The following is a 25,495-nucleotide window of genomic DNA, read 5'->3' on the forward strand; positions in this document are numbered from 1 at the left end:
TCAGTCAGCTTCATCAGGGGCCCAACTGAAATGCCTCTAGGCAAAGGCACATAGCATGGGGAGTAAACAAGAGGAGTTAAAGACATACATACACCTGCAGGGCTGTGATCTTAATTGGCATCACAGAAATGTGGTAGGATGGCTCCTATGACTGGAGTGTTGGAATGGAAGGATAGAGGCTCTTTAGGAAGGACAGGCAGGGGAGAGGAGGAGGGGTGTCGCCCTCTATGTCAATGACCAGCTGGAGTGCATGGAGCTCCACCTGGGGATGGATGAGGAGCTGACCAAGAGCTTATGGGTCAGGATTAAAGGGAGGGCAGGGACAGGGGACACTATAGCAGGGGTCTGCTACAGGCCACCTGACCAGGAAGACCAAGTGGATGAGGCCCCCTATAGACAGATATAGAAGCAGCCTCATGTTCACAAGCCTTGGTCCTCACAGGGGACCTCAACCACCCCAATATCTGTTGGTGGGACAACACAGCAGGGCATAAGCAATCCAGGAGGTTCCTGGAATGCACTGATGATAACTTCCTCCTCCAAGTGACAGAGGAGCCGATGAGGAGAGGTGCCATGCTGGACCTTGTTCTCACCAACATAACAAGGAGGCGCTGGTGGGGAATGTGAAGCTCAAGGGCAGCCTTGGCTGCAGTGACACCATGAAATGGTGGAGTTCAAGATTCTCAGGGCAGCGAGGAGGGCACACAGCAAGCCCACTGCCCTGGACTTCAGGAGAGCAGACTTTGGCCTCTTCAGGGATCTGCTTGGTAGAGTACCATGGGACAAAGCCCCGGAGGGAAGAGGGGCCCAAGACAGCTGCTTAGTATTCAAGGATCACCTACTCCAAGCTCAGGAGTGATGCATCTTAACAAAGAGGAAATCAGGCAAAAAACTCCCGGAGGCCTGCATGGATGAACAAGGAGCCTCCTGGACAAACTCAAAAGCAAAAAGGAAGCCTACCAGAGGTAGAAGCAAGAGCAGGTAGCCTGGGAGGAATACAGAGAAACTGTCCGAGCAGCCAGGGATCAGGTTAGGAAAGCTAAAGCCTTGATAGCATTAAATCTGGCCAGGGACATCAAGGGCATCAAGAAAAGCTTCTATAGGTATGTCAGTGCTAAAAGGAAGACTAGGGAAAAGGTGGGCCCTCTCTGGAAGGAAATGGGAGACCTGGTTACCCAGGATATGGAGAAGGCTGAGGTACTCAATGACTTTTTTGCCTCAGTCTTCACCGGCAAGAGCTCTAGCCACACTGCCTAAGTCACAGAAGGCAAAGGCAGGGGACTGGGAGGATGAAGATCTGCCCGCTGTAGGAGAAGATCAGGTTTGAGACCATCTAAGGAACCTGAAGGTGCACAAATCCATGGGACCTGATGAGGTACACCTGTGTATCCTGAGGGAACTGGTGGATGAAGTTGCTAAGGCACTGTCCATATGAGAAGTCGTGGCAGACTGGTGAAGTTCCCACTGACTGGAAAAGGATAAACATAACCCCCATTTTTAACAAGGGAAAAAAGGAAGACCCAGGGAACTACAGGCCAGTCAGTCACACCTCTGTGCCCAGCAAGATCATGGAGCAGATCCTCCTAGAAACTATGCTAAGGCACACAGAAAATAAGGAGGTGATTTGTGACAGCCAACATGGCTTCACTAAGGGCAAATTGTTCCTGACAAAATTGGTGGCTTTCTATGATGGGGTTACAGAGCTGGTGGATAAGGGAAGAATAACTGGACTTGTGCAAAGCATTTGACACTGTCCCATACCACATCCTTGTCTCTACATTGGGCAGACATGGATTTGATGGATGGACCGCTCGGTGGATAAGGAATTGGCTGGATGGTTACACTCAAAGAGTTGCAGTCAACGGCTCGATGTCCAAAGTGAACACCAATGACAAGTGGCCTTCCTCAGAGGACCAATGATGTTTAACCTCTTTGCAAGGGACACGGACAGTGGGATTCAGTGTGCCCTCAGGAAGTTTGCAAAGACACCAAGCTGTGTGGTGTGGTCAACAAACTGGAGAGAAGGAATACTGTCCAGAGGGAAATTGACAGGCTTGAGAGATGGGCCCATGCGAACCGCATGAAGTTCAAGGCCAAATGCAAGGTCCTACACATGGGCTGGGGCAATCCCAAGCACAGCTACAGACTGGGCAGGGAGTGGATTGAGAGCAGTCCTGAGGAGAAGGACTTGGGGGTGTTGTTGGACAAGAAGCTCAACATGAGCCAGCAGTGTGCACTTGCAGCCCAGAAAGCCGACCGTGTCCTGGGCTGCATCAAAAGAAACGTGACCAGCAGGTCAAAGGAGGTGATTCTCCCCCTCTGCTCCACTCTCATGAGAGCACACCTGGAGTACTGTGTCCACCTCTGGGGGCCCCAGGACTAGGAAAGACATAGAGCTGTTCGAGCAAGTCCAGAGTAAGGCCACAAAGATGATCAGAGGGCTGGAGCACCTCTCCTATGAAGACAGGCTGAGAGAGTTGGGATTGTTCAGCCTGGAGAAGAGAAGGCTCCACAGAGTCCTTATTGCAGCCTTCCAGTACCTGAAGGGGCCTACAGGAAAGATGGTGAGGGACTGTTTATCAGGGAGTGTAGTGACAGGACAAGGGGTAATGGCCTTGAGCTGAAGGAAGGTAGATTTAGATTAGGTATCAGGAAGAAATTCTTCACTGTGAGGGTGGTGAGGCACTGGAACAGGTTGCTCAGAGAAGCTGTGGATGCCCCCTCCCTGGAAGTGTTTAAGGCCAGGTTGGATGGGGCTTTGGGCAACCTGGTCTAGTGGAGGGTGTCCCTGCCCATGTTAGGGGGGTTGGAACTAGACGATCTATAAGGTCCCTTCCAACCCAAACCATTCTATGATTCTGTATTAAAAACTCCATTAAAATGTAGTTTTGATATTTAACATAAATTAACTAGTTCTCTCTTTTTGTGATTCCATCTTGTGGATTCATCAGTCTTATTTTGATAGGTATTTTTAATGGAGCTTGGTCCTTTCACCATTTCTATTGAGAAATGGTTTGGAATTCATTTAACTCAACTTTATAAACCATTAGTTTCAACATGGTGGGGTTTAATGAGTTTTCAAAAGCTGATATAAAGTATGGAGCTATGATTTCTTAAGAACCAATGTGTTTTCCACCATAGAGAATCGTATCTAATGAAAGACGGATTTATGATGCTTTCTAAGTTTTCTGGTTGAGTGTTTTTAAGTATCTTGTTTTAATCATAATATTCCTTTTTTTTTTTTTCTCCTGGCTTATTTTGTTGCTGATCTAATGTTAAACATTCAGGTTCAGAATTTTCATATCATGTGATTGCTTCCTCATGCTTCATCACTGAAACTGTGTATTTGCAAATGAGAAAAAAATCTATTTCTAGGGCATGCCTCTTTTACTTTTAGAAGCATCTTTGGATCACTGTTGAGAAAGATTTCTTTTTAGCTGTCCCAGACCTGCAGGTATGTGATTTCAGTTCAAGAAGAGGTCATTTGGTCATCCTAGAACTGAAGAAAAAGGTAAAGTCTAACTAACAGGTTTACACTAACTTTATACTTGGAGAAGTAAAAATTTTTGTTAGATGCAATTTAGGCCAAAAATTTTAGAAGTTTGAGAAGGAGTAGATTAGCTTAGAGTCTCAATTGGAAATTGAAAGTTCAAGAGATTTTCAAAGTAGCATTAATCATACTGACTTGTCTAAGGCTGGAAGTTCATAAAGACTTTGAATTGGCATAAGCCTGCACAGCCAACAAAGGAAACAGTTTCACTCACGGCTGACCCTGCCTGTTACTTTTAGGGAACTGTCCTTATGACAGCAGAAGTGTTTGTGCTGCAATGAAGTGGAGTAATGAAGCTTTTCTTTTGGTATTTTTGCTGTCTTAGTTTTCTGTCCCTTGTTAGGAGGCAGGTGAAAGCAGGAAAAGTGGTTGGGGACAGAGTGCTGGATGAGGATGTGGCTTTACATCACCTTGGTGTGTTCATTAAGCTAAAGAACTGAGAAGCTGAATTTCAATTGGGAAGTGAGAGTCTAGTCTTCGAGGCAAAAAGCCTGTGGCGTGAAGATCACTAGTGCCAGATCAGTGACAACCTCTTTCAAGGTTATAAACACATGGTGGACATTTATTGTGGTGTGTAAGCCAAGGGTCTGGTGCCGGCCACCTGTACTGCAAAGGGAAGGCAACCCGGTTCTGTAATGGGGATTTCAAGGCAGTTTTCCCAAGAAGATAGGAAGGGCAAAGCTTTCACTTCCGATACCAACCATCATTTCAGCAAACAGTGCTAGGGAAAGCAACAGCCATGGTGCTCCTAGTGACTGTTCTTTGAGTTTAGGCACTGCCAGAGCAGTTCTGTTTCAGCCTTTCCCTTGGGCATCTGCAGAATGGATCTGTACATAGTTGCATTCATACTATGGTATACCTGTATCAAGCCTCCCTGCATTGAGAGCTTCGCTGGTCTTAATTGACATCTTACATTATCTGCTTGAGCACACATGGATAGAATAAATGTAAGTCACACCAGTCACATTGGTAGAAACCTTCAGCAGTGATTTTTTTGAGATGGTGCCCATTCTGCATAATAACATGGTTTGTGTGAATGCTAACATCTGCAAAAGTTCATCTGCAAATAGAGGAAGATGGGAGTGAAGACAGAATTCAGGGACAGAAGTATGAATGTTCTTGAAAACACCTGTTGAACCTGCCTTTTATGCAGTGTTTCAGAGAGTTGATGTGATCATTTGGAAACTGCCTTTCCCTGAGCCAGATAGCTTAGTGCAAAAGAGGCAACAAGCACCAGTGTAGCTCATGAGATGATATCCCTCAGCCCTCTAGTCCAGTATTATCACTGAGTAATAGATATGGAGGTGATCATACTGGGTTTGACTAGATTACTTTCTCAGTGTGTTGGTCCTGTTGATTGGACACGTCCCAACCATTATCTTCGCTGCCAAGAAAAAATATTTTTCTATCACATTGTATGCCAGTGTAAATCACACTCAAAGTTTTCCTTCTGTCACTGTGATTGATGTAGGAAGTTGCATGGCATCCTTATCTTCCACAACTCCTTCCTGACTGATACTGTACAAGAAAGTCAGGATGCATATGATGCTAGGTCTGTTAAGATCAACAAAGTCACTGTGCTGCTCTTGATCATTTGTGGTGTTGCCTTCCTCATCAGCAGTCACTGAGCTCAGAAAGCTCTGCTCTAGCAATGTCAGGAATCACTACAACTTCACAACTCGCTGCTGTAGTGGTTGACCTGTATCAGCAGAGTACAGATGAAGCTGGGTCTGACCCCTTATCAGGATTCTTTTTTCTGAAGTGTCTTATATAATGTTTGCATGATTAAAAGGGGACAGATAGTACCAGCGTGGGAAGGCAATAGCCAAACATAGGATTGCACTATCCTTTGTACAAGGTATTGCTTTTTTACATTTCTGGATGAATCAAATCTCTGGGGGAAATTTTATGTAGATTCAGTTACAAGATCTTGGTTACTGCTAGCTATGACTTGTACTGCGTATACACATGGTATAATTAGTAATAGAGGGTGTAAGCTGTTTCCTCCTTGCTTCATTTTACCAAATGTATTTCTGGTCAGAACAAGTTATGATTGTTTTTATGTATTTGTATGTCCACAGTGAATTTCAAAAAATTGTAACCATCATGTATTGGCCTGATAAGCCAGAGAGAACATCCAGGGAAGATGTAAAATAACCATGTCCAGATGAGTGGGTTCCCAGGCTAGGGAATCTTCTGGGGAAAGAGCTCTGTTATGCACTACAATTCTTATAAAAGCCCTTATGGCATGACAGATGCAGAGACACAAATTCTTTGGTCCATGATGAGGCAAGGGAGCTGAGGTTCAGTGTGACTGGCATTGGATGGGAGAATCTCCTTGTCCAGTGGTGGCCAACTGAGTCCTGTGACTTTTGCAGAACAACCAGGTGTGGAAGAGACCCTGGGTGCTTGAAGGGAAGCAGTCTGTGGCTTTTAAAATCAGGTAGTCCAGATGTTCCTGGAGAGCATGGTGTCATGTAATGGTGAGGACTGACCATTGCAGCTGAGTCCCCAAACCAAAGAGGATGGACACTCAGTTGTGTGAGTAGATTTGCAAACAATAAATAGTACTGATGTTCAGCTTTGAAAATTTTCTTTGTTGTCTAAGTGCACCAAACTGTATACTCAGGGTGAGCATTTGAAATCCTTTCCTACTGCCTTGTTCTTAATTTCTTGACAGAGACCATCAAATCCTGTGGTGGAAAAAGACATTATTTATTTTCCTCTATTAAGAAATAATGATATATGCACCTTACCAAATGACATCATGTACGCTGAACAAATAATTATGTTCCTCAAAGAAGGAATATTTTAGAATGCACTCAATTAGCTTTTTCTATCACTTGGTTAGCTATTGTGTTTGATCACTGAAATCTGACATACTGGTAAATATGGCTTCAAATTCTGTATATGATTTGACAAAAGCAATCTTTTTTAAAAAATAAATCTCTTTTATGCAGTAAGTCAATTCTCGCTATCATGAGGATAGCTGTGGGTGTAAATAGGTATATACAACACATATTCCAATATTGCTGTGCACAGGATAAATAAATAACATTATTACAAGTAAACCTTTTAAACTTCCTTCTGAGAGCAATGGTGACACCCGGTAGTATGGGTTGTGTGGGAAAAATTCTTTTCAGAAACTGATACTGTGAAATGAAGAGGCAGTTTGCTCAAGAGACATGAGGAACTGCCAGTCTGTTGTAGTATCTGCATGACCTTAACCTCCTTTTTTATTTTATTTTTTGCTCCTTGTAAGCTTTGCTAATATCAGACTGAAGGAGTAAGTTGCAGGGGATTACACCTCCAAGCTGTTGCTTTTTTCCACTCATTATCGCTGAGTGTGCTGCAATGTGTTTTAAACCACTGGGAGGTGATGTTCACGTCTGCCTCCTTGCCTGGCCTACAGTCTTTTAAATCCAGTCCACAGCCCTCTCGTTCAATCTCCGGCTGACAGAAACACTGGCTTCCTTTCTGATTGCCTTGTGATTGACTTGGTGTGGCATGCAGGAAAGACAATTCATTTCGCCATACCTATGAATGAGTTGCCGTACTGCTGGCAGCTTGTGAAAGTAGCAGCTTTTGGGGTATAATATTTAGACGTGAGTAAAAGTATTCATGAGTTCCCTAATGAAGCCATGGCAGCCATGACAGCAGCCAGAAGGTTGCCAAACCATATGTCTATATACTTTCAAGGGAAATAAATAGAACCTGAATTTTTTTTTTTGTACTAGCTGAATGAGGTAAAAAAATGCATAGGTTCTCCATTTTTCCTCTGCTGCCATTCATGACCTCCAACAATGAAAACAACTGTGAGTGCAGGTGGTAGCTGAAACTGTTTTGTTCCTGCATCTGCCTGTGCATGCTTCCTGAATTTAATCTTTCAGGAACTTCATTTCTTAAAAAAATAACAGACTGTGAACAAGACTATATTTTGCCTTCTGAGATTTCATGGGAGGCAAGATTTTCTTCTTGCATCTTGATGGTTTAATCCATACTCTCCATTTTGTTACTCATTCAAAAGGAAGTGGGTAAAATGCTCATGGAAAAAAACTGTCACCACTCTTCTATAGCTGTCAGCTGATGGGAAGAGCAGTTTATTGTGTCTTATGTAGCATAAAGACATTTTCCATGACGGCCTTATCCTCATTACAGCTAATGTCTGTCTAAGGCTTCATACATTAAGAGTAGTCTTCTAGCTTCGCTGCTATAACTTTTATCTTTTGGATGGGTGATGAGTCATGGGGTTACAGTTATGCTTCACCAGCTCCTAATGTTGAAAGGAATGAATATGTTTTCTTTGGGCAGAATCTAAATGGCTTTTTCTTGGCAAATACCATCCAGCCACATGCAATGATTACTTTTAGTAAGTCTAAGCATAATTATGTTGTAACCTGCACTTTGGTTTAGGAGGCAGGGATCACTGTTTATGTACCCTGTAATTACATGGTATTTGCCACAGATATCCTACTGTTGCTTGTAACTTATCATATGATTAAATGACCAACATTTATCATCAGAGTGAAGTGTGTGTTGCATGATATGTCTTCCAAAAAGTACAGCAATATTGTAACTTAAGATCTCAACCCTTTTAAAATTAATTTTTGGTCTAGTTTAGTCTAAAGGCATTTTCTGTTTACTTCTTATGACTATTCCTCCAAGAGTCATATCTAAGCTCATCACTGCTTTTTGGACGACTTACACAAAACATTTGCAATCTGAGTCATTCATTCAGAGTTTCTTTCAGATCATGTAGCATTGCATACTGAATTTATGAAAAGTGACCCTTCCAGTCATTTTCAAATGTCTGAAAGACATGAACCACATGCGTTTTCATAAGTATTTTACTGAAACACAGAAATACAAACCCAGTTTCATGCTTCTGTTAGTACATGCTTGCTTGTGATTCAAGGCATTGAATTAAAGGCATCTGCCTAGCAGGGCTAATGCTAGTGTACGATAAAGCGTCCAGGCTACCCATCACAGCGTGTGCATCCCACTGATGACTCTACACTTCAACCTGTTAAAAAAGTATTAACAAAAAGAGCCATGAGACTTGGCAGAACTGTATTTACTAAAGGGGTTTGCAGTAACTGCAGGCAAATCAGCTTTTTATGCCTATGACAAGTGAATTCTGAACAGCACAGCTACATGCCACCAACTACCCAGCCAAGGCCTATTTCCACACTTGGACTGTATGGAACAGATGGGTTATTACTGGTCTGAGGTCTTCAGAGGGAAGGATTAATTCCCTTGTGCTCTGCATGCACAACTCCAACACAGGCTCACCCCTGCCAAGATTCTCATTCTTTATGGGGCAACCCACATTTTAAAAACATGACTTGATTTGGAACCAAAGATTTTTCCTTTTTTTTCTTTTTATGACCATAAGAGAAATCATTTCACTCTTCCCTTTAGAGCCCTTATTCACATACAGAAACACTATTTTTAAAGTTGCAAACATACTGCTGTTACTTTTACTACAATCTTCATGTTCAAAGTTGAGCCTAGTATGCTTCCCAGGGCAGAAATTTGTCATCAACTGGCTCAAACTGGTATCGAATTTATTTTTTTTCTTTCATTCTTTTGGCTCAGATTATTAAAACCTTGGAATAGGATCTGTAATACAGCACAGGTCCTGTCCTAACAGGAAGGTACAGAAAAGCTTTTTCTCTGGTTAAAAGAATTAATCTGAAGAGAAAGCGTAATTACCCAGTTTGACACTACAGATTTTCCAGACACCTTTATGGGACCTTTGTTAAGATACTTTCTTAGAGAGAAAATTTAATCTTTCTGGATCTGAGTGAATATCTTCCTGTATTAACTGACTCTGAGAAAGACATTTTGCTCTTCCCATCCCCGTGGTGTATTATTAAGTTCTGTATGAATATCCATATTTCTCATGAAGGTGTTTAGTATTGAAATTTTGTAAAAACTTAAATATAATAAAGGAACACTTTGTCCAGGCAATATTTGCCTTTATCGAAGAGAAATCAGTCCATTTCCCCACCTGTTTGCAGAAGGTTTTTTTGTGTGCTTTGAAGTACAGATGAATACAGTGCTTTCATGTAATGTTATTTGCTTTAATGTAAACCAATGCAGCAAAAGAGAGGAAACACAAGGGAATTACTGATGATATCAGAGCTAATGTGACTTCATTCCCAAACTCTAAACACTGAGACTAATATATTCCAGTTTTTCCCTACTTAGATTTTTGCCTGTTCTCTGTTTCATTCTGCTTGTGTTGCTGTAAGCCAGATGTTTTCATAGATTCACTCCACAGCTGAAGAGGGTAGCCCAAAGTGATAGTGAAGTAATGAGTGCAGAAAGGAAGCAAAGAAAGGATGAGCCCAAAATTGGTGGCTTCAACAGGATACGGTGTGTCTGTTACAGTTCTGGCTGAGTATTGGTTTCCCTGCTTGCTGTCTGTTCCTCTTCAGCCTACCAGCCACCCCCCACACCCCCTGCCCACGCAACCTTTGTCTAGTACAGTAAGACTTAGACCAGCAAATTGATCGTGGTTGAAAATATTTGGTTTGGGTTGGGTTTTATTTATTTTTGACCCAGGGTAGATATTTCTCATCCAACCAAACATTCAGCAAAGTTCTATTCTGTTATGCATAAATTTTAAGCAGACTGTTTAAAATTTAAAAAATAATCTTTTTCTCTTCTACAACATTATTTTCTTTCTGTTGCAAACATCTATAAAATGAATGAAAACCCAGTTTGATGGCATTTAGCATTTTTCTAAACTCTATTATTCTTTTCCTTACTGAATTTTTTTGAAACTTTGGAGAATAATGATTTCATCATAACCAAAAGTCTTTCATTTTTCCTGAAATTCCCATCATTCATGTGATTCGCATTTCATGTGAATTATCCAGGTAAGAACTAGCTTTAAAACTCAGAAGGAAGAGGAAAATAAACAGGGCAAGCAGAAAAGCTTTACAATAGTTACGTTTATTAGATTCTGTGCAATATAGGAGGAGAGAGACACAGCAGAAAAAGAAAAAAAAACTGTATTGATATTACAACAGTTTGACTGAAAGATGAACCAATTTTTATTTAATGTTTTCAAACATTAAAAGACCATTTTCCTCAGATCCATCCAAACTTTTTTACTGATGACAAGAGCTGTTCAGGCATGAGGATATTTTACCCAACCAGTGGAAGAGAGATACATCAGAAATAGACTGCAAAATTAGATTCCCCCCAACAAGTCTATTCAAGCCTCATCCTAGGACTTAGCAGCGCCAAGGTTATTGCAATGACACAGCTGCTAAGATACTCGGCCCAAGCAAGATAATCCTCCCGCCAACCTCTTTTCTCTGGTTCCGGCCTGTCTAGGAACCACGCTGGTCTTTGTTTGGCCAGAGCTGAGAGGCACTTGGGAGCTATCGCATGGCAGTATCTCACCAAGTAGATACTGTATTTCATGCCTCTGTCCAAGAATTTTCTCTGGGGAAGTATGTGCCTGATTGGACAGGAACTGATACAAGCCTTTAGACTCCAAGTAACCTTTGGGTTTGTTTCTTCTGAACTTGAGAGCATTCACAATTTAGAATCATTAAAATTATGCAAACATGTCCATCAGTTACAATTAAATTTGCAAGTTGTTTGCAGTCCATCACAGTGCCCTTACTTAAAAGTGTTTCTCTTGCTCCTGTACTCTTCCTAGTGATATCTAACAACCTCCTGGCAAGGGATGTCTTGTGGCATGTCAAAAGAAAAACCTCTGCTGGAAGAGTTTCATGATACATAATCCCCTAAATCCCTTGCTGAATGGAATAGGATATTCATCATAATGGGTTACATTCCACCAGATCATATACTTTCACAACAGCCGTGAGTAGCAGGGAAACTACAGCAACCTGGGAAACTTTTTGGCGTTTACTCAATGACATACATTACATGTTCTCAATTTTTCCAGATAATGTTTTCAGTATTAACAAAGCAGCAGGAAAAACAATGGTGAAAAACTAATCTTCTGGCCTTTAAATATCTACATAAGATAACACAGAAGTACAGCCAAGAGTATGAGGATTCTGGCTAACTTTTCTTTTTTTCTCTCATGCACAGACATACAAGAAGTCCTTGTAAGGATATGCAATTAAGAAACAGTGTTATACTTACACCTTCTGGGGTTTAGTTTTCAGATAGCCCACTTTTCAGGCCAAAAGAAGAAATGGGTTTGTGCATTCAATCTAGTCAAGGAAAGCAAAGCCAAAAAATATGTATAATCTCTCTCTCATTCATTTTACCCAGAAGGCTGAAAAAATTATAAAATAGTATGAAAGATTGGTTCATTTTTACACTGATCTTGAAAGCCCATTGAGGTATTTAACTTTCATGGATTGTCTGAGGGATCTGGAGTTACTGTTATCCTTTTGTTTAATTACACTGTAATCTTCATACAATTACAGTGATGATAACATTGTTCCACAGATGTAACAATAAATTAGCCATCTGGGGATAAATTACATTACTTGAAGCTTATTTCAGTGAAGTATCAAAGAAATATTAATATGGCTATATAGGACAAGGCATGAAAATAAATGACATTATCTGTTTCTAGAATTCAGTGTTCCAATATATTTTAGGGGCTTAATAGCATAACATGTTCTTGAATTTGATTCATCATGAAATAGATGGTGGAGAATTATCAGGAAAAGCACAGGGAAAATGCACTTTAGCGTTGTTGAAAAAATATACAGTGCAGAGTTTTGTGGGCTATGCTTTATACACCTATGCAATATTTGTCAGCTTCAGCAAATAAATATGTGGTCAACACTTCCTGATATGTTTTATTTCCCCAAGACACATCTTGCCATTTTGCCATCGAATGTAAAAGTGTCTTTTGAGTCCTTTTGTAGTTTAATTCCAGAAATGAGAATAGATTCATCAGGTTTTTACTGTTACTGCTGAAGAGAAAAAAAGAATGTAAGATGAAAATAAATGGTATGTCAGAAACAGTGAGGTGGAGAACACAAAACATCCTGAAAATAAAATGCAAGTCAAATTTTTGAAGCTGTTCTCAGCAGCTCCAATTAAAATAATTACCAAAAAAATAGCATCTTACTGGGCTTTCAACCAAAGAGAAAACTTGCAGCTCTGACCTTTCTCAATTGAGGTATCAGCTATGCTCATAAATTGATTAAAATTATTTTGAAAATATACTTTGAAATGGAAAAACCATGTGACAACTTTACAGACAGGGAGGGATTTTTATCAGTTCATAAAGTTCAAATACCTTTCTACTGGTTAGGGAGCTGATCTGCTTATTGTCAGTTTATTTCTATGATATTGGTTATAATTGTACTAAGGTAAATTAAATAAAAGATTGTAATTAAACTGATATAATAACTATTTCAAGAACATGTTTATACAGTGTCAGTCCAAACAAATGTCTTCTAACCAAATGAGAAGATGCATCTGAAGTAGTAATGTTTTATCATCCTGGAGAAGAGTAGTTGCAACAAAAGGGATGAATCTTTCTCTTCCATTTAGAACAATTATATTTATTAAATGAAAGAGGTGAACAGGAAGAAGTGTTAATGTGCGTGGAAGAGTCTTTTGTAGGAGGAGTCTAGTGTCTATAGTCTCACATGTGGCACAAAACATAATTTATTCTCCTGTTTGAACAGAGCAGAGGTTTTTGCAAATGAGTTTTGCAACTGAAATTAGTTTTCTTGAATGGGTAGTGAATAAAAGGATGTCAGGATTTTATTAGGTACTAAGTTTTAATAAAAATTTACAAAAATATTTTTGAAGTGAATAACTGCATAAGAACCAGCTGCTTAAAAGTTGATGTTTTCCAGTGGTAGAACAATTTGGAATTCTCTGACACTGAAAATACAAATCCATATCTTCCTGAGTTATGCTCGTGTTCTTTATCGTTTATTAATCTCAGCTGATGGTTAAATAAGCCTAAGTAACAACATGCAATCCTAAAATTTTCTGGCCTTCCTACTGGGGAGAGCTTGGTGGTTTGTGCTGAAGGCAGATGAGGCCACAGCTTTCCCAAATGATAGCTGTGCTCTCTAGCATCTTACTACAGAAAAAGTGCATTAAGGAATATCTGTTCACATAGTGAAAGATTTTAATGGTTTGATTTTTGGTTTGGGTGTTTATTTTTGTAGGTACATATTAGCACGTGGTCGGCAAATGAAGGAGATCTTAGATGGGATGTCTGTGGACTGGTCCCACCGAGCTGGGCTCACTAATAGGTCTGGACCAAGGTATTGGAGTGATTTCAGCAAGGGACAATATGAGACAGAGTGCACACAGCATGGGGTGGCCCTGAGGCAGAGGCTGCTCTTCCCTTCCTGCCTTTGTATGCACCAGTAATCTTTACAGAGGGTGCAGATACATTTCACTACCTCTTATTTCGCTCCCTAAGTCTGGGCTTCTTAGCTACAAATAGCAACAAACTGTACGCTGATTTCCCTCTTCAATTTATTTGCAGCTTTCTATTTACAAATGGGAATATCCAGAAATTGCTGAAATGGTCTTTAAGGCTAATCTCATGCAGACATGCCAAGATGTTGTTGGGTAGAATTAAATACAATATTTGTCTCAGAATATGCTAAGTCTGAGAATTATTTTAATTTTTGAAATTACTATTAGACCATCAGTCTTACAGGATATTTATATAAATTCTCATGTTCTACCTCTCAGTCTCTCTCTCTGATCTATTTTTCCTACTGTCCCACCAAATAGTAATTTAACAAGAGAAATGAATGCACCATTTTGTATTACCAATGATCATAGTCAGTGAGTTGGAGAAATCAGAGGAAGAATTTTTGATCCACTTTCCAAATTTTTTCTTTGGCAAGAATATCTCTAGCAGCTGGAGACATCAAGATGGCATATGAATCAATTTTAGGATGTGAGGGGTTTTTACCCCCCATTAAGTTGTGAGTAGCTTATCTTTGTCTTGGTCGATGATGCTCAACTCTGCTCGATAGAAACTAGGCATTAAACACCTCTTTGGCCCCACAGCTGGTTATGGTGGTGTTTTTATTGTTTCTCTCCTACTGTCGTCTTCATCAGGGATGGGGAAGTATATCCTTAGATGAGGTAGATAAAATATCATGATTTATGTCAGTCTTTCAACAATATATTAATTCTAGGTCAGGGATATAGTTGTGAAAATTGTGGTACGTCTTAATCTGTACAGTACTGTACTTGTGCTGCCTTTGGTATCCATCAAAAATGGGCAGTGTGCTGGGTCTAAGATGGTAAAGACAGAGTAGAAGCACTGGTACCCATTGAGGTAGCTTTGGGGTCATACAAGATGACCAAATGCCCCAGGGCAGATCCTCTCAAAAGGCTTTGGTTATGCTGAGACCAAAAGACAAGCAGCCAGAGAGCTGGGAAGCTCCTGCCATTTTCTCTGCAGTTTTCTCTCCTGGCTGCACAAATAGTTTCAGAGTGTTTTGGAGGAAAATGAGCAGCAGAAGTCATGTACTCTCACCCTGCTTAAGTAATAAAATGAACAGAGAGAGATGAAAGGAATGATTCCTTTATGCAACAAGACATTTCAGAGTGTGTGTGAGAGTGTGTTGACGAATCTGTACAAATCTTGTTGCATATGTGAATATAGAAGCTGAAATCAAGGCTTTCCCTTGTGTGATCTCGGTTGGAGCCTATCCTCTTAGGGAAACCACTTTGGTTCCGTTTTTCAGAAGCTGCTCTGCTATTTCCCCTCTAGTTTATATGCTGCAAAGACACTCAAGTAAACCCGCACTGAACTGTGGCTCGAATGGCAGCTCTGCCTTTGCCCAGTGACAGTCTCTCTCGTGCAAAACCTTTCATTGTTCAGCTGCTGCTGGCAGGCAGCTCCTTTTCCAGCTAAGTAACCACAGCTTGTTGTATTACTGAGGGTTTTAACATATGGTTTTACTTAACATTAGCTGCCTGATAAGAAAATGAACCTTTTTTTTTTTTTTTTTTTTTTTTTACAAAGCAGTCTTATTTCTTTCTACATTTAATATTTTGTATAAGATGGTTGGATTTGTTCTTTGTTTTGAGGTCCAGGTTCTTGTACCACTCCATCCATTTGGGTTTTTTTAAATGCATACTTTTTCATTTGGTCATAAATTCCAAGTATCATCTGTTCACTTCTCTGATCTGGAATTAAGTAAGCTGTCTCAAGAAAAATGTACGTCATGTCTTTTGCTTCCCTGTGAGTCAACATATTCAGGCACATTGTATGTCAGAAAAAAGCCTTCTCCAGGGACTCCCTGACACACTTTGGGTAACGTCAACCGATGTGGAAGGGGAGCGGTTAGTTACCTTTAAAACACATCGGGCTTTGTAGATCATAAAAGTAATATTGATGTCTGCACCTAAAACATGAATGTCACTGTACAAAAGGTACATGAGCCAACTTGTACCATGATGGCAAAAACACCTGATAAGTAGAGTTGGTTTATGGGGTTTTGGTGGAACTTACCTGCCATTCAGTCAAGCTCTCAAATTCTTCAGAACTGTGAAAAGGCAAGATAATTACAGGGTTTTATTGAAGTCTATGACAAACTGCTTATTGGCAGCTATACAAAGTGGTTTCAAGCATTCCTACTCTTTTCAAATGCGTTGCTTGGTATTTCAGGTTGAAAGAACTATTGTTTCAGGTATTTATTTCCAATAAAGATCGTTTTGGAGAAGAAGCAAAATTTTATGTGCTTTTTATGAAAGCAATGTCATGGCTATTTGAAGGAGTAAATCCATATCCACTTATTTCATTGCTATTATTTATTGCCATTAAATTTTTCATTTTTCAGCAGACGCAATGATTGTTTTTCTCTAGATCATTTTCTTTTTGCCAGAACATTTTTCCCTTTTTAGAAGACAAAAGGTATTATACAGTGGGAGTGACCTGACCTGGGCAAGAGCTAGCAATTGCTGAGGGAAGACTAGTGCATTAAGTGCTCTGTTTCAGCTGCAAATTTCCGCCTGTCTTCTACTAGAAAATCACTGTTCTAAAATAAAAAAAACTCCTAACAAGATACTAGAACTTCCAGTCATTCAAGTGAATAACGTTAAGTAAAATTTTAGGTTAAGTCTTAGGTTGTATTAGGGGTCTGTGGCAAGGTTTTGGTAGTGGGGTGGCTGCCCCGTGTCAGACAGGGGTGGATCCAGCCAGCTCCAATGGACCCACTGCAGGACACAGCTGAGCCCATCAGCCAAGCTGGTGGTACCTCTGGGAAAACATATTCAAGAAAGGGTAAAAAATGTTGTGCAGTAGCATCAAGAGTGAGGGGAAAAGTGTGAGAAACAACTCTGTGAACACCAAGGGGAGAGAAGGAGGGGGAGGAGGTCATCTAGGCACTGAAGCATCTGTGGAGAAGACCAGGGTGGAGCAGGTATTTGCCTGCAGCCCACGGAAGAGCCCACACTGAAGCAGATATCCACGCTGCAGCCAGTGTAGGACCCTGCACTGGAAATGTCCTGAAGGAATCATGGCCTTTGGAGGACCCATGCTGGAGTAGATTTATCCTGAAGGGCTGCAGCCCGTGAGAAGGACCTGCACTGGAGCAGGGAAAAATGTGAGGAGGAAGGAGCGACAAAGATGAAGTGTTATGAACTGACTGCAACCCATAATCCCCATCCCCTTGCACTACTCAATGGTGGCAAGGAGGTGGAGGAGTCATGAATGAAGGAGTGATGTTGACACTGGGAAAAAGGGAGGGGTGGGGAGAAGATGTTGTTTTAGTTTATCTCTCACTATCCATATCTATTTTATCTGGGAATTAATTAAATTTTCCCCAAGTCAATTTTGTTTTGTCCATGACAGTAACTGGCAAGTGTTCTCCCTGTCTATATCTGGACCCAGAAGTTTTTTCACCTTATTTTGTCCCCCTCTCCCATTGAGGAAGGCACATGAGACAGCAGATGGGTGGGTGTGTGGCAGCTGGCAAAAGTCAGCACACTGCATAGGTAAAGACTGAACTGTCATAATAGATTTGAAGAAGTATTGAGTATCTAAAATATGTATTCTCAAAATGGAGCCTACTCATCACAAGTACATAGAAGTATAATTCATTTATACCCCGTATTCAGTATGATGCTTTTAAGATATTCAGTTGTTTCAGATATTTAAAAATAAATCACATATGAAGTTATAATCTAAAGTGGTTTTTGTTCTAATTCAACTAAATGCTAAACTGCAAAGCCTGTTTATCATAATGTCACCTATAGAAAGTCAGGCTCAGGTTTATGTAACTTGTTCATGCAGCATCTTAGAAGGGGGGAGATAGTTATCAACCTAGGTGTTTCATTTTTATGTTGCCTGCATATTCCATATCCTATCATATCTTTATAGATGCACAATAGCAACTTCAAAGTTGCCTGTGCTGCTTTGAACCTGTATTCTGTTATTCTGCACCGTTGGCAAACATTGTCAGAAACTTTCTAAGTGGTAACGAGTTTGTGCACAACTAGGACTAGAAAAAAGAAACCACAGAAAGCTTATGTGCAGATTGTTGTAATCTTGTGTGTTACATCTTACATGTAAATCTAATATGTTAAAGTGCAACAGGCACGGAGCATATTTTGGAATGGATAAATTCAGATGTAAAATGCATTTTAAAATCAAGTCAGGGTCCTGCCTCAAGTGGAAGTGTGCTTTCATATTTAAATAGGTTTATATATATATATTTCCCCTCTTTTTGTGTGAGTATGCATTTATACACTGAGGACTAGGAGTATACCCTCCTTGATTTACAAGTGGCTTTAGTATTAGATCATCCTTAGTTTTAGTTAGAATTATATATACTTATAAAACTTACAAAATGCTGAGCACTCTTTCCTATTTATCTTCATTCCAGAATTTAAGAGCATATTATGCTTCTAGGTATAGTACTTGTGGAGAGCTTTGGAAAAAAGCTCTAACAACCCCTCCCACAAAGGAGAGATTAAGTGGTTCAGGAAACTGCAGGTCTGAAAAATTCTTCCTTGACTAAATGAATCAACCATGGGCATTTACCACTGTCAGAAAATTAGGTCACAGATAGTATAAGCCAATTTTCTGTGGAAGTCCATTCAGGAATAAGTTAATGTTAGATTTGCTGGTTTCTTCAAGTTGTAGTGGCAATGATAAAATGTCCATGCTCAACAGTGGCTTCAGCCTTTGAATCTCTGGGATAATTTGAAATGACTTCGTGTTTCTTTTCAAGTTGTTCCAATGCATGACTGGAGTTCACATTAGAATGATCTTCATGCAAGGCCTGCCTGCTTCCTAGCTATCATCCACCTCCTGCTTTCCATTTTTGTCTAAAGTAAAGCTGCATCCGGCAAACACTTGGAAATACGCTCTCTGGTTACTAATTACCTGGGCTGCTTTACTTAGTTATGTGTTCCAGCACAATTAAGTCCTTTCTTTTCCTATTGTATCTGCCTCATTATTAGTTAAAATGGTGACATTTATACTGTAAATGGGATGAAAGCATGAAAGGGAAACTGTGTAAGGATAGGACCGTTGTGCAAGGGATGAATAAGTACTGAAGTATTAAGGCTAATTGTAACACGTGAATATGGATTCAGAGGTTTTGTTTATATTGTCTTCAAAATATTTTTGAGGAATGGTTTCAAGATTATAGACCTACCCAAGATTGTGTTAAAATATGTGTGCACATGACCATAGGGATAATAAGTGGCACAAATGTGCTATGAAATGATATGTATTTAAAATGTCTAAATAAGCATGAGGGAATGCTTCTCAAGGCAATGACATTTTAGAAGCAGACAGCAATAAATAGGAAATAATGAAAATGCATTTCAGGGACTGTACTTTGGCAAGACTGTTGGCTATCCTAAAATGATGCTTAATAGAGTAAAATTACAGCCACAGTTGTTATGTTCCAAAAGTTCAGGTTTATACATGACCTGTAAATATGTGTCAGTGGACTCTTCAGTTGACATTTCTCTCTCCCTATCAATTAGCAAAAGAGAAAAATAGCATTTAGATGTTTAACTGAAAGAATCTACCCCCCTAAATAGAAAAAGACAGTTGTAGTTTAGTCTTAAGAATTAATTTAGTAGTTAGGGGGGTGTCCAGATATTAAAATACTGATTGTTTGAATACATAGGTGTGTTTTAAATGAAGTAAAGGCACCTAGGGTCATAGCTCACCCCTTTGTCAATGACAAATGTTTCCAGCTGAATCTTTTGTTGCATTTTCTCCACACCTGGCTTTTTTTAGGTCTCCTATCACCTCCACTTGAGTTGACTTCATGGTACTTGATTTTAACTGCTACCAGCCATGCAAGAAAATGATTCTAAAGAACCACCATTTTTGTTTGTTTGTTTATAGCATCTAGGACAAGTTCCGTGAACAGTTGGCAAGCATCAACATGTTTCAGGAGAGGACAGGAGTAGAAGGATGTCTAAAGCACTCTAGAAACTTGTTGTTTTTCTCATGCTGTCAGAGATTTCTTATATCAAACAAGCATTTTAACAAATCTGTCTCAATCTCACGGTGGTTAGAATGGAGATACTGTCGTTAAGAAACTGGGATTGCACACTAATAGTTTTTTAATATCGTATATTAACCAGACTTGGCTGGAAAATGGTATTTCTACTTTGAGGGTAATTCCAATTGTTCAGGTTTGTGTTTAGTTCTGGTATTTCACAATCATACATTTTTACGCTCCTTCATCATGTGTTGTATTGCGATGATACTAAATGTGACAAAGGACCTCTTGGGCTTGACAGTAAAAGCGGCTGTGGAGGAACACAGACTCTCAATATGACTGAAGAAGTAAAAGAAAACACAGACCAGCATAAATACTGTTGCATGGATACTACCGTTTGCCAGTGTAGAATTGAATTTCTGTGAGATATCTTCCAAACAGATTTTTTTCTGTTAGAAAATTTTCAGCCAACTCTGTGTTTGCTGTTGGAGTATACTTCATTAAATCAACCGAACGAGGAAAAGCAAACACTTCAGCACAAGTCACCATCTGGTAAACACTTTAAGAGGAGAGGTAATATGCAGACCTTAGTTTTGAAGATCTACCTGTAGCTGAAATCAGCTTAAAGTTTGTCAGTTTTGACTTGCAAGGCAAAAGCTAAAATAAAACTTAAGAAAAGACTCACACTAGGGTAATGGGAGTTTTTAAGTCAGGCTTTAGATTGGGACATCTAAAGAAATTAGTCCCATTAGTCAGCTGAAGTGTAGCTGGCAAACCTAACCAATATAGGTTTATTTGTAGACCATTTATTGTTTAAAATGTCACTGATTTCCTGCCATTAAAATACACTAAGATTTGCTTTGAAAAAACCTGCAGTATTACTGTATTCACTGTAGATGACTGTTCTCTGAATCGTAGATTCATAGAATGGGTTGGGTTGGGAGGGATCTTAAAGATCATCTAGTTCCAACCCCCCTAACATGGGCAGGAACACCCTCCACTAGACCACATTGCCCAAAGCCCCATCCAACCTGGCCTTGAACACTGCCAGGGAGGGGGCATCCACAACTTCTCTGGGCAACCTGTTCCAGTGCCTCACCACCCTCACAGTGAAGAATTTCCTCCTGATACCTAATCTATATCTACCCTCCTTCAGCTTATAGCCATTACCCCTTGTCCTGTCACTCCATGCCCTTGTAAACAGTCCTTCTCCAGATTTCCCATAGGCCCCTTTAGGTACTGGAAGGCTTTCTAGAAGGCTCTGGAAGGCACTGGAAGGCTCTAGGTACTAGAGTACCCTTTAGGTACTCTAAGGTTTCCGTGGAGCCTTCTCTTCTCCAGGCTGAACAACTCCAACTCTCAGCCTGTCTTCATAGGAGAGGTGCTCCAGCCCTCTGATCATCATCCTCGTGGCGCTCCTCTGCACTCACTCCAACAGCTCCATGTCCTTCTTATGTTGGTGGCCCCAGAGTTGAACATTGGAGGAAGAACTCTAGTTCTGATGAAAAGAAGCCCACTGTTCATCTGAGGAGTACTGGGGATTCAGGGATGAGTAGGATAAACTAGTGAGACCTGACACTACCAAGAATACAGTAGCAATGCTGCTTGGCTCATAATCATGAAAAAAATCCTGTCTGTTCCAATCTTCGTCTGATTTTGGTTTTTTTAAACGTTGTCAGCTCTCCTTATCTGAAATAGTCTCTTACTCTGTCTCTAGAAATATGAGAAAGGGTTAGACTAACTTTTGAAGAGGTAACAATTTGCAAAAGCAAAACAAATTCCAGATTTTTTGAATGGTTGGAAAGCACTATGGAATATGCATGGTGGTAAATGGCTCATTTTGATAATGCCATATGTCTGTATTTTGTCCATAATCGGAATAATTCTTCCTTGAGTTTTCTCTGGTTTTATTTCTGTATGAAAACTTGCTTCTTGAACGGATTGTTCCTTTGTTCATCTTGGATCTTGTTCTTCTGGCAGCCATCACAGACATTTTCCTGAAATTTTAGATCTTAATTCACTCTAAAATTGGTGGTGGGATTAATTTCTCTCAGATGACCCTTTAATGCTCTGGCAATGCCTAGTTCAACCTGCCATTCTATTAAAACTTTTCAGAAATTACTGAAATGGTCTCAATATTTTTTTTTTGTAGGTTTCATATATACTGGAGAAGTTGTGCATCGAATGCTAACAGCTACACAATATATTGCACCCTTAATGGCAAATTTTGACCCCAGTGTGTCAAGAAATTCAACAGTCAGATACTTTGATAATGGTATGTAGTAGTCCTTCATAAATGAATGTGTCGGTGTCCCTTGGCTCTTTATCTTTTCCTAAATAACTATTTTTGAAGGAAAAACTGAAGATTTTTTAAAAATTTTTTTCTTTTTTTTTTTTTTAACCTCACAGGCTGTATATAGCATGTGGCTAGACATCCATAAACAGTTCTTAATTTAGAACATTGTTAAAGAGTCATGAATGCTTTTCCCTAATTGGACAGATATCTTCTGGATGTTAAAGTATATAAACTCAAACTAGCAATGTATTTTATCAGTTTTAGAAGAAAAAATCTGTCTTGTAAAAAAGTGCAAATTCCTGTTACTTCAAAATATATAGTAAATACCATCCACCCACTAGCTGAAATGAAAATAGCATTTGTGGAATACAATAGCAAGAATACACAGAAGCAGGGCAGGTATAAGGTTAATAAACCTGTCAATGACTAAGTGTGCATGGAGTCCCAGGATTGGAATCCAATACACTCATCTACACCACAAGTTCTCAACAGTCCCTTGTACAAAAGATTGAAAGAGTAAAAAGTAAACTGCTGTGTTATACTTGAAGCTCTGTGAGATGTTTCAAAGGCCTTGAATGTGTGGATATTTGTCTCATGAAGTCAGTTATAATCCATATTTTGAAAATATAACCTATGTGATTAAAAGGCATCTGGTGCCTTACCTTGGGCCTTTAGTGATCAAATACAATGGCAGTGACTGTCTATTCTGAATTTAAAACTTAATTTAATATCATGACTTGATATCATGAGATCTATGACTGTTTTAAATCTACCTGGATAAGCCTGTGCCATTCGATGTATGCTTATTCATAGTGAATTTAAGCACAAATTATGAGCATGTCCAACAATATGTCACATTTCCAGCCAGGTGTGTTAATTTTTATTCTTTAGATCAGGGATCAAAATGTATCCTATAACCTTTGCACCTAGTCATAGCCTTTCCTTTCAATCTAGTCATTACTTGCAGCATTTTTTTGTTAAAAATCCAATAAAATAGACTTACATAAGAAAATCCCACTCCTTGCATGGAGAATTTTCAAACAGAAAAAAAATTATTTTCATTTCATTAAGTATTTGACATTATGGCCTGAGATTTGTCATCTTTACTGAAAGAATCTGAGGATTCTGGGGAAGACATTGCTAATTCTCATTGTACTCCTCACTTCCAGTCATCACACCAGGTGTATCAGACTGTATCACATGGCTTTCATGACAAGGTGGAACACTTCTTCGAGATTTTGGATCACTCTTCATGTGTAAGGCATGATGATCTTTTGGATCCCATGTGTTTTAGGACAAAGAATTTGCTATCCTACCCCAAATAAAAAGGAACTGAGTAAATTGTATCTTCAGCTCCTTATTTCTTACTTATCTGTGGTTTATCCCTGTAAGTGTGCTGCTTTAGAGTGGCATCTGTAGTGGGCAAGCATAGAGCGTGGTGACCACTCCAAGTCTCACGCATGGAGCTAACTGCAAGGAACTTACGTACGCACAAAGGCCCTGGGGATGAGAAGACTGTTTTGGTGGCAACTGACTTCCACTTTAGCTTGGAATTCTGAGATGTACATAGATCTGAGGTACTCAAAGACTGACTGCAAGAAGTTCTGGCTATTTTTACTCCAGTAAATTTAAAAGTCCCTTTAAATTCCTTTAAAATGAAATTTAATACAATCAAATAAATATTCAGAAAGGAGTTAATAAATGTGGTCACAGAAGGAAAAATGCATTGTGTGCGCAATTAATGAGCATGTACTATACTTATGAAAGACACATGGGACAATAATGCAGTGGACTTAGTGTAGTGTGCACCAAAAATTTGCATGCTCATAGTTTCATGGCATCCCCTGCCAAGATGTGTTCATGAAAATCACAGCACAGAAGATCTGTGACAAAAGATGTTTCAAGGATATATCAAAAATGCATTGAGCTGGATGCGTACTGACCCACCTTGAACACTCCAGGAAGAAATGAAATTAAAGTGTTGTGAATCAAAGCACATAACTCCCATTAGTGCCAAAGAGAGTATATGTTGAGAAAGGCATATAAAGACGAAAAAGTCATTTTCAGTAAACACAATTTTGGTGATAAGTGTCTTTCAGCCAAGCTGCTTGAATGTAACCCTTAACAGCTGTAAAACATGCTCACAGGATGTGCAAGTTGCTTGGGGTACATTTTTAGTGTGATAAGTGGATATTCAGCCAGAGAACTCCCATGAATATTAATGAGCCTCTTGCAACTAAATCTCTGCACACCAGACTCAATATTTACCCTGTCTATGAATTCTTAGTGGTTTTAATTTAAACTTTATTTATTGCCAACACCTAATATTTTTTAACTCGCAGAACCTCAGCAAGGGCTTGCACCATGCAGAAAAAAATTAATGCTATTTATATTAATGCATAGTTAATGGCAGAATCTGAATTCCTCAAATAATAACTTTTACTAAAAAGGCAATGCTATTAGCACTTCACATTTCAAAGTCATCAAGGGGGGGTGTGTGTGTGTGTATATATATATTTGAAAAAAAGCCACTGCAGAGCAGTGGTTGTGGCAGCACACCTGAATTCTGAGTGCTGGATCCTACCTTTAGTGATTGTTGACTCCTCGTGCAATTCCAAACAAGTTACTTAACCACTCTTGCTTTAGCAGACTTTTGTGCGAGTAGTTGATATAGGTATTTGTGGCACTGTGGTGTCTACCTTTAAGAGGATTTCAGTTGCAACTTGTGTTTGTAATATTGTTGGCATTTCAAGATGTTGGGCTGAAAGTTGCTAAAAAGAAGCAAATCACTGTTCTTGTTTCAAGTAACTGCAGTTAAGTATTTTTTCCTACAGTGAGTTAACATTTTTCTCACATTTTTTTCCTCCCTTTGCCTCTCCACCCCCACTCTGGGGTTCACAGGCACAGCACTAGTTGTCCAGTGGGACCATGTACATCTGCAGGATAATTACAACCTGGGCAGTTTCACTTTTCAGGCCACCCTTCTCAATGATGGGCGTATCATTTTCGGCTACAAAGAAGTAAGTTGGGTGTGAAAATTGTCATTTAAGTAGACAAATTACTTTATACCTGACAGGAATTTCCCTAATTTTTTGGGGAGATATTTGACAGTTCAGTTATATAAGATCATTTCATTATATTGTTTATAAGATCACTATTTTGCTGAAAATGACATTTTATTGTAAAAGTGATGTTCATGTGATGGGCTTGAAAACCATCAACATGGCTCAA

At 39.6% G+C, this 25,495-nt stretch overlaps 1 protein-coding gene across 1 annotated transcript in view; it reads left to right on the plus strand.

The window, feature by feature from the left end:
• The window catches only part of PLXDC2 (plexin domain containing 2), a 278,497-nt gene that overhangs the window by 181,629 nt on the left and 71,373 nt on the right, over positions 1-25,495 (plus strand). The window contains exons 5-6 of the mRNA XM_075746340.1: positions 22,121-22,243; positions 25,166-25,284. Coding sequence (XP_075602455.1) covers positions 22,121-22,243; positions 25,166-25,284 — 242 coding nt within the window. The remainder of the gene's footprint in view (positions 1-22,120; positions 22,244-25,165; positions 25,285-25,495) is intronic.

This window comes from Balearica regulorum, chromosome 2, assembly GCF_011004875.1.
Source record: "Balearica regulorum gibbericeps isolate bBalReg1 chromosome 2, bBalReg1.pri, whole genome shotgun sequence".
NCBI classification, from domain to species: Eukaryota; Metazoa; Chordata; class Aves; order Gruiformes; family Gruidae; genus Balearica; species Balearica regulorum.